Here is a 12,269-nt window from a genome sequence, read left to right as displayed (position 1 = left end):
TGATCTCCGAAGGTGGCGAGAACAGCGTCCATTGGTGGGAGCACGGGCCATGCTCACTGTTTTCCCCACCTGACCGCAGCTCATTTCAGAAGCTCTAAGGCAGAAGTGCCCGTGGCTTCGTGGCCAAGGCCCATCCTGCCTGGCGAGCCCCTCCTGCAGCTCCGACCCTCACACCATGGCAGGAGGCTGCACGCTTCTCACAGTCAGGATGACCAGCGGTTCCAGAAGGTTCTGCAGGACGGCCTGGCGCGGACCAGCGCCTGCCTGGTGATGTCTGGGCCTCCAGGGGAAGCCGACAGACCACAGGGCTGGGGGGCAGGGGTCGCGGTCAGCACTGCCGTCCAGGAGCCTGTCCCCTGGCAGGCGGGAGGGAGGTGGCAGCGTCTTCCCGGAAGTGACCGGGCATGTGGAGCGCCGCCTCCCTCAGTCTGAGGTTAGCCCATTGCTTCAGCTGGACCAGCGCAGACACCTGTGTCCGAAGCTGAGTCCAGCTTTTCTGCCCTTCACATCCAGCTCCATCCTTGCCTCCCCTGGGTCCCCCGTCACCGGCCCCCTGAGAGCAGAAAGCCACGGTCTTCTCTGGAGCCTTGAACCAGCCTGCAGAATCCCCGCGAGGCCCACAGTCAGGGTGGAGCTGGCTCCTTCTCACGGCAGCCACTGGGGACCTGAGGCTGTGTCCAGGGCTGGAGATCACTGGCGGGACACAGGATGGCCTGACTGACCACGGGACTGTGTAGGCATCGGGGTCCCTGGGCCCTACGGGCAGAACCTGGTTGTGGGTAGAGGAGAGGCTGTGAGGGGCTGGCGGCCTGCAGACCACCCAGGGTTGGAGCTCCGGTCTGAAGAGGGACGGTCCACCCAGCCGTGATGAGGGGATTCGGCCATACTGTTCCCCGCTGGAATCCTGAGATGCTCCAACCACCAGGGAGGGCGGTGAGCCGCTGGGAGGGGCGTGTGGAGGGTGTGTGTGTGGCAGGGCACACGTGTGTGCATGTACGGGGCTTGGTCACTGGGCTCGGGTCAGCGGCAGGAGCATGTTGGGGATGGAAATTCTCGGCCCACCCACAGCCCTGCTGGAGGAGGGACAGGGCGTCTCCAGGCGACAGAGAATCACGCCAGGGGCGGCACGAGGGGCCAGACGTTCCATTTCTAGAAAGCCACACTCTGAACGGCGCCGGGGGCGCTTCGTGCGTGACAGCGATGCGGGAAGGTCACGAGGCTCCCGGCAGGCAGAGGGCGTCTGGGCGTGACCGTCCCCACACGGACGCTGTCCCGTGAGGCGAGGGTCCCCACACCAGCCGGCATCAGGCCAGCCGGGAGGAACGGGGAGCAGGACACGCCCGAGGCCACGCTCAGCTGGGAAGACGCCAGCAGCACAAAGGCCACAAGACCCGCTGCACACACGGGACGGACTTGCAAGCAGAGGTTGTGAAATCCAGACCGTTTGAAATCTGTCCTGTTGCTGCTTCACTAGGGCCACTGGGCTTAGAGTTGTGTGCAGACGACCAGAGCCCCACGCCGTGAGAGCGCGTCCCTAGTCACTGGTGCTGGGTCCATGTCCCTGGGACCCCAACTCCGGGCGCCCCAGCGTTCTCCAGGGGGCCTCCCACACCCCTGAGGGGTGTCTGCTCCATCTGGAAGGGCCGTGTCCCGGCCCAGGGCAGTGCGGCTGAGCGAGCCTGGACAGGGGGTGGGTGGGCCGCAGCCCTCCTGGGCCTGCTTCGCCCGTCCTCACCCCCGGCCCCTCCCTCCTCCGCTGGCTGACCCCCAGGTTGCCTGGTCCCTTGTCACCTACCCCGGCTGTCTCTGTGATTGGCCCACACCACCACCGTCCCATGTCCCGTATGTCCTGAACTGAGTGGCTTCTGACCAGCTTCCCGTACCAAGCCCCAACTCCTCAACCATTCGCGTCAAATTCTATTACAAGGAACCCTCTCCCCATTTCTCCATTTCGTGAAGTCAGGGAATTGCGTGACTGCTGCAGGACTGTGACCAGTTACAGCACGGGTCCAGGTCAGTTCAGATGACTGACAGAGGAGTATTGGGAGAAGCTGGTGACAGTGACCTCTGGTGCCCCGAGCTGTCCCTCAGTCAGGGGCAGCAGGTCTGGTGTGGCTGGACTTGGGGGCCACAGCGAGAAGACTAAGGGGTGTCAGAGGATGCCAGCACTTTCCCTGCCCGCAGTGCTCCATCCTTGGGGCCAAGCCTACCCAAACCTAGCGTGGCTGGTGGGCACCCTCTTGGCTTCAGTGGGCCAGTCACTTATTCCTTATGTAACGTGGCCAACAAAGCCGCCCGCTGAGGAAAATTCACAGCCTCCAGTGCCCTCATCATAGAACAAAAGCAGTGAATGTTCAACATGAGGTGCACAGCTGGGCCGTGTCTCTTGTTCCCAAGCACAGTCTTGCCCTGGCCCAGTACCAGTTTCGGACGAGGGTCCCAGGAGGTCTGAAAAAACAGATGACTAAACCTCAACAGAAACCTGGGTAAAGAGGAAGGTGGCTTCATAAAGAGAAAAGCCAACGGGAATGAGAAAACAGGAACACTTTCAACAAAGAGAGATTAAGTCGAGAAAATTCAACTACATAGTGTTTGAAATAGTTAAAAAAAAAAAAGAATGAGGTCAATAACCACTGTAAAAGAATTGGAAGTAACATTTTAAGCGGAATGCTGCAACAACTGGGTGGAATTGGGGATTTCCCAAGAACTACTTATTACGAAATAAGCTGAAGAATAAGAATGAACGTGAAAGACCAAGGACGTTCCTAACTTTTGTGATGGGAGAAAACAACAAAGGGTCTGCAAGGACCTCAGGAGGGGGGCCGGGCTGAGTGCTGGGTGGTCGGCGAGGGGCTGAGCACCCTGCTCTGAAGACCATCGGTGGGGACACCCTGGCTCATTCCGCACCCGAAGCTCTGTGCTCATCTGGGCCAAGTCTTCACAGTCACACGTGTGTGATGTTTCCCCAGGAGTCTAAATTCAGAAAGGCTGACAAACCCTGTCCTAAACCCATCTTGTCTACTCCTCCCCCCAGACAACACGCTTCACCTCTCACTTGGCTGGAGTCTGATCAAACTCCCAGAGAGAGATTCCTGGAACTGGAGTCCGAGGGGACAGAGAAGCCACACCACACTGGACCCAGCTGGAAGTGGCATGTTACAGCAGGGGGAGGGGCAGCACCCTAACCCTGGTAAGCAGGGCTCCAGACAGAGCCGGACAGTCCCCTCTGCTTCTGTCTCTCTAATCTTCAAAGATTTTTCTGGGTGTCTACTCCAGGCCAGATTTAACCACATAAACACTTTAAATATCCCAATGGTTAAAAACAATGACTAGGTGAAAAGGCAAATGAAAAACTGGGAGATAAAATCTGCAGTGTATAAAACAAATGATCAGTGTCTTACACACATAAAGAGTTCATATAAACCAATAAGAAACAACTGAAGCCATTAAAACAAAAATGCAAAGGACATAAACGGGCTAGTTACGAGAAAAAATACAAATATCCAGTAAACACAGGCAACATTAAAGTTTGTTTTCACTCACAACTAAGAAATGCAAATTAAAACACCCAGACACTGTTTGCCTACGTATGTAACTGGCAAGTGTGTTTTGCACAGATGACCCCAGCCTGGTGAGCCCCTCTGGCTGTCCTCGATGCAGGAAGGTGGTGACCTCTGTTAGCACCGTGAGACAGGCAACCCATCCCCACCAGCACCTGAGCAACTTTTCTTTTAAAGTGTTAAAGAAACACGGAACTTATGGGAGAGATCTCTGTCTAGAAAAGCGTGGGAAGGCTCACGACTCGCCAGTCTACACAGCCCCTCCCTAGATAGAACGGCTCTCTCCAACTTCTCTCCAGTTAAACAAGTTTGAGGATCAAAATGAAAACACGAAGAGGCCCAGTCTGGTATCAAAGTCCTGCTGGCTCCCAGACCCCACGGTTGAAAGTTCCTGCCAAAGGTGAAAGGTCAGCTTTCAGAACCGAGTCACCAGGACTTAGAACAACTTTAACCAAGCAGCCTTTGTCTGGGCAATAATTAACTTTCTGTCCCCTGGGGACACATCCCCCATCGGCACACACAGGGACCCCTGTCTGGACCACCGGGCGGGGCGAGCCAGCTGCAGAGTGGTTGCAATGTTAGAATTCAGGGACTTGTGGGTCGGCGCCTGCTGGGGGTGCCCACGCACTGCTTCCAGGAGGCGGGCTCCAGCTAAAGGTTCCAAGAACTGCGAGGACTGAGGGCCCAGGAGAAAGACCCCACTAGGATCTGGGATCTACCTCCTGCCAGAAGTGAAGGCCAGGGCCAGGCCTAGGGGAAGGGGCTTCCTGGGGACATGGTAGAGACCGCCATATGCCGGTCACCGCTGGGGAAATTCTGTCCATGCTGCTCTGAAGCGGAGGCCTGCCCTGGGCTCACCGGCCATGGGGCCACTGCACAGTTTGGCACAAATAATAACCAGCACAACGAATGTTGGTGCGTGGCAGGAACCCCTGGCCCACACTCAGCGCTCCACTGCCGTCTTGAAATTCTTAATTTTCACTGTGTGTGGTCTGCTGCTGGGTCTGGACAAAGCCCCCGCTCACTGACTGGGGGGGCACCACACCCACGTGTAGACACACATATGCACACATGGGGTGGGGCCCCTGATGGTGGCAGAGGTGGGTATCCAGTGACGAAGGCAGTCCCAGAGCAGCAGGGGAATAAAGCCCAGGGGGAGCTGGGTGGACCAAGGGCCTGCTCCCCCGGGGTTTTCCTGTCCCCGGAGCCCCTGCCGCAGCAGGTGGGAGCAACCATCGTCCCCATCCCCAGCCTGCCCCCTGCCCTGGGTGCTGGCGGCCATCGCGGTTACCTGGAACTTGTCAGGGTCTGCTCGGCCGGCCTGGGCCACGAAGAGGCGGGCGTCGGGCTCCAGCTGCAGGCCACGTGGGGAGCGCACCAGGGGCTGGCGCTGGACCTCCTTGCAGTCCACGAAGAGCGCGGCATGCGCGCCGTCCACGGCGACGGCCAGGCGCGTCCAGCGACCGTCCAGCGTGGGCAGCGTGAAGCTGGCGGCCGTGTGTGTGCGGGCGGCACCGGGCTCGGTGTAGAGCAGCTGCACCTGCTGCCACGCCCCGCGCGCCACTGCCAGCTTCACGCCCACCAAGACCACCGCCTGCGCCGCGTCCGTGACCGCGAAGAGCACGCCCGCGCGCGCCGAGGCCGGCCGCACGTGCACCAGCAGGGAGAAGTGTTGGAAGAACGTGCTGGGCAGGAGGCTCCGGGCCACCCAGCCATCACCACCCACGTCCGCGCCGAACTCGTAGGCAGGCCCCACGTCGGGGTCATGCACCAGGGCCACCTGCTGCGGCAGGGGCTCCCCGAGCAGCGGCTGGAGCCCCACCTCCATGACCTGGCTCTCTGTGGAGAGAAAGACAGCAGTGAGGCCGCGCACCCCCAGGGAAACCGAGGCCCGGCTGGCCTCCCGCCCGCCAGCAGGGCACGGCAGCCCCCTGCCCGTCCAGGCGCACGCCCGCCCCCACAGGCTTGCTGCTTCCAAGTGGGGCGCAGAGACCCTCCCAAATTAGTGTGGTGGGAGGGGCAGGGGCACAGCCCGCTGGGGACCCCGTCCCCCGTTAGCACAAGGAGCCACCACCAGGTGCCAAGGGCTCGAGCCCACCCCTGTTCCCACACTGGAACCACAGGAGGAACGCACCAGACGCTGGTCAAGGTAGCCTCACCCACCCCGGCCACTGGTGTAACTTCAAGACATGGAAACGTTACAAAGAAGAGAGAGATGCACACAGGGGGTGCCCTGAGCTGTGTCTATACTAGGAACGTCCCGGAAACGAATTACACTTCGAGGAAGGGAGGCCGTAAAAGGGGCTGCGTTTCTCGGGGGGCCCTTCTTAGCTGTGGTCTCCATGTCTGCTCACACTTGGTACCGCAAACTCCACCCCCGCCTCCCAGGTTGCTGGGGGTCCTACCAGCTGGTGGCTGCTTCACGGGGCTCCTCACTGCCCAGTGTCCACACCAGGCGCCACACATGACCGCCCGACCTGGGCAGGGCTGCCTGATGGACCACCCTGGCCCCCTCCCTCACCGACCATCACACTCTCGGCCCCACACCGCTCCACCCATCCTCTCAGTTACCCCGCGGGCTTTCGTCCCTCTGCCTCCTCGTGTGGTCAGCGACCCCCCACCAAACGGAGCCCACTCGGCAGCACGGGCCCAGGCTGGGACACGGCCACGGCGCCTGGACCCGCCCGAGCTGTGGGTACAGCAGGGACAGTGCTGTTTCCTGGGCATGTAGGGGCCACTAGTGGCCTGGACTGATGATTGCTGGGACCGGGGGTGTCCAGGACTGGGGGCGGCAGGGCCCACCTCTCTGTACAGGGGACGTGGTCACTGGCCACCCCAGGATAGGGAAACACCATTGCGAGGAGAGGTCAGTTCACCAGTGGCTTCCCTGAACGCCCACACTGCCGGGCAGAGTGGGGACTTGGAGGCCGTGGTCAGGCCAAGGGCCCCCCCAAGGCCATTTCTCTCAAGACCCCCCCGTGGGGCTTCCCTGGTGGCGCAGTGGTTGGGAGTCCGCCTGCCGATGCAGGGGACACGGGTTCGCGCCCCGGTCTGGGAAGATCCCACATGCCACGGAGCGGCTGGGCCCGTGAGCCATGGCCGCTGAGCCTGCGCGTCCGGAGCCTGTGCTCCGCAACGGGAGAGGCCACAGCAGTGAGAGGGCCACGTACCGCCAAAAAAAAAAAAAAAAAAAAAGACCCTCATAATCTGGGCGCGGTCTGCCTCCAAAATGAGGTCCATGGGGAGACGCTCTCCTGGGGAGCGGCTGCTGGCGTGTGGGTGTCCCGACCACGGCACGGATGAGCCCGCCCGTGTGCACGCGACTATGTGTGCAGGTGACAGTGTGGCTGCGTCAGTGTGTGGTGTGTGTGGTGGGCGCCTGGAGTCTGGCCGACCCGGAACTTCCTGGGACAAAGCAGAGGGAAGAAAAGCTGGACCCCAACTTCCTAAGACAAGCCGTGCCTTTCACAGAGCACCCTGAGAACAAAATATGAAAAGAGAAGAGACAAGAGGTGCCCACACGAAGACCAGGGCTTTGGGTACCCGCCAGGCTGGTCCCTCCCAGATAGAGGCGTCTCTGTGTGGCCCCGACTTCCCACAATGTGGGCTCCCCCTCAGCCTCACCCTGCCCCTTGCAAGTAAGAACCCTATGCAGATGAGAAGTGGGGAACAGCCAGGGCAGTGCAGACAGCAGCATCCACGGAACAGTGGCCTGGCCTCAGCACCTGCCCAGGGTAAACGGCCCCCCTCACAGGGGCAGGGGATCTTCCCCAATACCCTGGGCTCTGGGAGGCCAGCAGTCACTTCCTGCTCAGAGACAGACACTGCTGTCCACCCAGATGGCGGCTGCTATATGGTCCCTTTGTATCAGAAGTACCCAGGGCCCAAGTGTCCACTCGGGGAGATGCTCTAGGATTAGGAAACAGGACCCTCACCAGCCTGAGTGCCAGTGGCCCCCGTGTCCCAACTCAGCTGCCCCCAAAGTTAAACATGGATGTGCCCCAGCAGCGCCCTTCCTCCCAGGCAGCTAGAACTTTTCCAGATTAATTGAGAACACAAGATGCAGCAGCCATTGACGTCCTGGGCTGGAAGACAATAGCGTGTTATAGGGACAGCCCAGGGACCCCAGAGATGCATGGGCAGTTCCTTTCCAAAGTTCTCCCATTTCCTCTCCATGAAATTCTCCATGGTTCCATCGGGAGTAGGCCTCCGAATGCCACAGCCTTAAGATCACTGCTCCATTCTCCAGTTACAGGCGTCTTGGGCGGGGGATGTGGCCACACCTCCCTGCAGATCTGGCAGCTGTCGTGCTGGAGGTGCTGGCCTGAGGCGCTGGCCCGAGGCGCTGGCCCAGCTGTCTCGGGAAGGGAACCAGTACCTCTCCAGAGAGCGAGTGCCCAAGCCAAGCTCTGGGAGCTCAGAGGTACGCCTTCGTGGGAACACAGTGGGTGGCAGCTACATAAGCCAGGGCCTCTGGTCTGCCGCACTCACTTCAGATCAAGGAATCGGGCGGGGACTTGCTAGTTGAAGACAGTTTTCCCTTTCAGCAAACAGGCCAGCCAGGACCAAGTGGGATTTAGCCCAGGTACTTAAGGTTAGTTCAACATTTGAAGATCAATTAATGGAATCCATCACATCAACAGAATTAAGGAAAACCACACGGTCCTATCATTAGATGCAGAAAAAGCATTTTATAAAATCCAACGCACATTATGATAAAAACTCTTAGTAAACTAGGAATAAAGGTGAACTTCCTCAAGTTGAGAGACTATCTACTAAAAACCTACAGTGAACGTCATACTTAACGGTATACTTAACAGTGAGAAACTTGAAGCCTCCCCGCTAAAACCAGGTACAAGGCAAGGATGCCCCCTCTCACCACTCCTTTTCACCATAATAGCTCATGTCATAAGACCAGAAAAGGAAATAGAAGCACACAGATTGGCAAGGAAGAAATAAAACTGCCAATCTGCAGATGACATGAAAATCCAAATGCAGAAAAGCCAAAACAATTACCCACAAAATACTCCTGGAACCGCTGACAATGGCAAGCTTGTAGGCTATGAGATTACTGTACAACAGTCAACCACTTTCTACATACCAGCAGTGAACGAGTGGAATTTGAAATTAAAAACGCAGTACCACTTACATTAGCACCCCCAAGATGAAATATTTATATTTATACCAGGCATAAGTGTGACATATATGTATACAAGATCTACATGAGAAAAGCTACAGAACTCCGACAAAAGAAATCAAAGAACTAAATGAATGCAGAGATATCCCATGTTCATGGATAGGAAGACTCAATGCTGTCAAGATATCAGTTCTTCCCAATTTGCTATAGATTCAGTGCAATCCTGATGAAAATCCCAGCAAGTTATTTTGGGGCTATAAACAAGTCAGTTCTGAAGTTTATACAGAGAGGGAAAAGACCAACACACTACTGAAGGAGAAGAACAAATTTGGAGGACTGACAGTGTCTGCCTTTAAGACTTATTATAAGCTACAGGAATCAAGACACTGTGGTATTGGTGCAAGAGAGACAAACAGATCCACGGAACCGAACAGAAAGCCCAGAAATAGACCCACATAAATACAGTCAACTCATCTTTAATTAAAAAATCAAAGGCAATACAATGGGGGAAAGATAGTCTTTTCAACAAATGGTGCTAGAACAACTGGACATCACATGCAAAAAAAAAAAAAAAAAAAAACTCACGATGGATCACAGACCTATATGTAAAATGCCAAACTCCTAGAAGATAACACGGGAGAAACTCTTGATGACCTTGGGCTTGGCAATGACTTTTTAGATACAACACCAAAGGCACAATTCATGAAAGAACTGACAAGCTGGACTTCTGTGCTCCAAAAGACACAGTGACGACAACGAGAAGACAAGCCACAGACTGGGAGAAAAAATTTCAAAACATGCATCAGATAAAGGACTGTTATTCAAAATATATAAAGAGCACTTGAAACTCAACAATGAGAAAATGAACAGCCTGATTAAGAAATGGACGAAAGATCTAGACAGACACCTCAGCAAAGAAGATACACAGATGGCAGTTAAGGACCTGCAAAGATGCTCCACATCAGCTGTCATCAGGAAAACGCAAATTCAAACGACGAGGGAATTCCCTGGCGGTCCAGCGGTTAGGACTCGGCGCTTTCACTGCCGAGGGCACAGGTTCAATCCCTGGTTGGGGAACTAAGATCCCACAAGCCGCGTGGCTCGGCCAAAAAATATATATATAAAAATAAAATAACAATGAGATATCACTGTACACCTGTCAGAGCAGCCAAAATCTGGAATATAGACAACACCAAATGCTGACGAGGCTGTGGAGCAATAGGAACCCTCATCACTGCTGGTGGGGATGCAGATGGTGTGGCTGCTTTGGAAGACAGTCTGGCCGTTTCTTACAAAACTAAACAGACTCTTACCATAGGATCCAGCAATCGCTTTCCTTGGTATTTACCTAAAGGAGCTGAAAACTTATGTCCACACAAAAACCTGCCTGTGGATATTTATAGCAGCTTTATCCACAGCTGACAAAACCTGGAAGCAACCACGCTGTCCTTCAGTAGGTGAACACATAGACTGTGGCCCATCCAGACAATGGAATAGTGTTCAGAGCTAAAGAGAAATGAGCTATCAAGTCAAGAAAAGCCATGCAGGAAACTTGAATGCATGTTCCTAAGTGAAAGAAGCCAATCTGAAAAGGCTACGGACTGTATGATTCCAGCCATATGACATCCTGGAAAAGGCACAACTGTGGAGACAGTACAAAGATCACTGGCCGCCAGGAGTCGGGGAGGAGGGACGAACAGGTGGGGTGCAGAAGATTTGGAGGCAGTGAAAATACCCTTTGTGATACTATAATGGTGGATACATGTCATTGACATTTGTCACACGTACAACGGAACATATAACACTGAGTGAACCCTGAACTTTGGACTCCGGGTGATAGCGATGTGCCAGGGCAGGTTCACCAATAACAACAAATGTACCACTGGGTGGGGGTGTTGACAGTGGGGAACTCTCTGGACCTTCCTCTCAAGTTTGCTATGAGCCTAAAACTGCTCTAAAAACAAGTCTGTTAAAAAAAAATTAGGCAAATGATAACAAAAAGTAAGTAAATATTGCAACCCTATTATCAGATAAAACAGAATTCAAGATGAAAGGCATTAAGTGGGACAAAGGGGATGGTAATTTTGACGATCCACCGAGATGTGATGAGCCCGGTACCACCCCGTGCACCCAGGATGCATGGCAAAAAGGGGAGAAAGTTCTCATTCACGATGCAGACCCTGGGTCTCTCTCTTGCCCTACTTTCCCGTTAAGATGGGACATAACCACCTCAGTAAGACAACCTGATCACGTGTCTAAAGAAAGTCCATCCTGTCCCTTCCTCACACATGGCAGTGGTCACCAAGTCCAGACAGCTGCGGGGTCGGGGAACCTCATCTCAGCACCACAGAGAAAACCCACAGAGAACAAACATCTCAGAAACATGCAGGACTGGGACGCATCCTAAACAAATGGAGAGGTGACCCAAGTCCCTGTGGATGTGCCGACATGTTTACAACGTTCAGATCTGCGCACACGTCCACCATGACCAATCATAGCCTCGGGGCATGTTTCTGATGATCTAGGCGAGAAAGTGCCCAAGGGCATCCGAGGCGTCTTTGAAGAATGCTATGCGTTCCAAGTGAGGCCTGTTACCCAGCACCCAAAGCTGGGATGCACAGGGGCTCTCGGGCCGCCAGTCATTAACACAGACTTGAGCAATCGAGGAACAAAGAAATCGGGAGGCCGAGCGGGGCCACTGGCCCTCCAGCGACACAGGGAGGCTTCCCAGACCCTGTGCAGGAAGAGGAGACTTTCAGGTGCACAGAACGTGATCCCACGTCCACAAAGCAGGACTCACGAGTATGTGTGGGTGCACACACATGCACGCACACGCTATGGCAGCAGGATAATGGGCCCCAAAGGTGTCTGTCCCGCAACGCCTGGAACCTGTGAGTTGTCGCTGCACTCGGCAAAGGGGACTTTGCAGGTGTGGTTACGGTGACGGCCCTTGGGATGAGACCATCCAATCTAACCACGAGCTGAGCGGGGAACCTCTCCCAGCCAGGGCAGAGAGCCAGAGAGACGCAGCCTGAGAAGGGCTGGTGGCACCACCGGCTTTGAAGGTGGAGGGGGGCCGTGAGACAAGGAACGCGGGCTGCCTCCAGAAGCTGGAGAAGACAAGCCGAACCTTCCCTGGAGCCCCAGAAGGAGCGCAGCGCGGCAGGCACCTTGCTTCTGGCCCAGAGACACTGACTTCAGACTCCTGACCCCAAAGGTGACACACTAGTGTTGACTTGAGCCCCTGAGTTTGTGGTCTTTTGTCTCGGTGGCCACAGGACACACACACCACATGTGTGCAAATCCACAGAGACGCCCCGCACAGGGAGCTGTGTCCGGCCCTCCCTTGTGAGGCCCGGAATTGATGAACGTGTTCACGACTAGCTCTGGGATGAAGACCTAACACAGGGGAGGAGCAGCGGAGGACGCGATGAGAGCAGGGTGGCCCTCCGGGGCGAGAGAGGCAGGTGCAGGCGGTCCTGGGCCAGCACGTGCATGGTAGCAGGAGGACGGCCCGCTCTGAGCAATGGCCACTCTGCACTCTCCCTCCTCGGGACTGAGGCCGCTCACCT

General features: G+C 55.9%; 1 protein-coding gene across 3 annotated transcripts in view; it reads right to left on the bottom strand.

The window, feature by feature from the left end:
- Positions 1-12,269, bottom strand: part of COL18A1 (collagen type XVIII alpha 1 chain) — a 93,819-nt gene that overhangs the window by 31,508 nt on the left and 50,042 nt on the right. For all 3 annotated transcript variants that reach the window (XM_032631136.1, XM_032631137.1, XM_032631138.1), the window contains exon 3: positions 4,852-5,399. In XM_032631136.1, coding sequence (XP_032487027.1) covers positions 4,852-5,399 — 548 coding nt within the window. The remainder of the gene's footprint in view (positions 1-4,851; positions 5,400-12,269) is intronic.

The sequence above is a fragment of the Phocoena sinus genome, chromosome 4, assembly GCF_008692025.1.
Source record: "Phocoena sinus isolate mPhoSin1 chromosome 4, mPhoSin1.pri, whole genome shotgun sequence".
NCBI classification, from domain to species: Eukaryota; Metazoa; Chordata; class Mammalia; order Artiodactyla; family Phocoenidae; genus Phocoena; species Phocoena sinus.
Note: the sequence above shows the minus strand (reverse complement) of the source record. Positions and strands in the feature narration are given on the sequence as shown.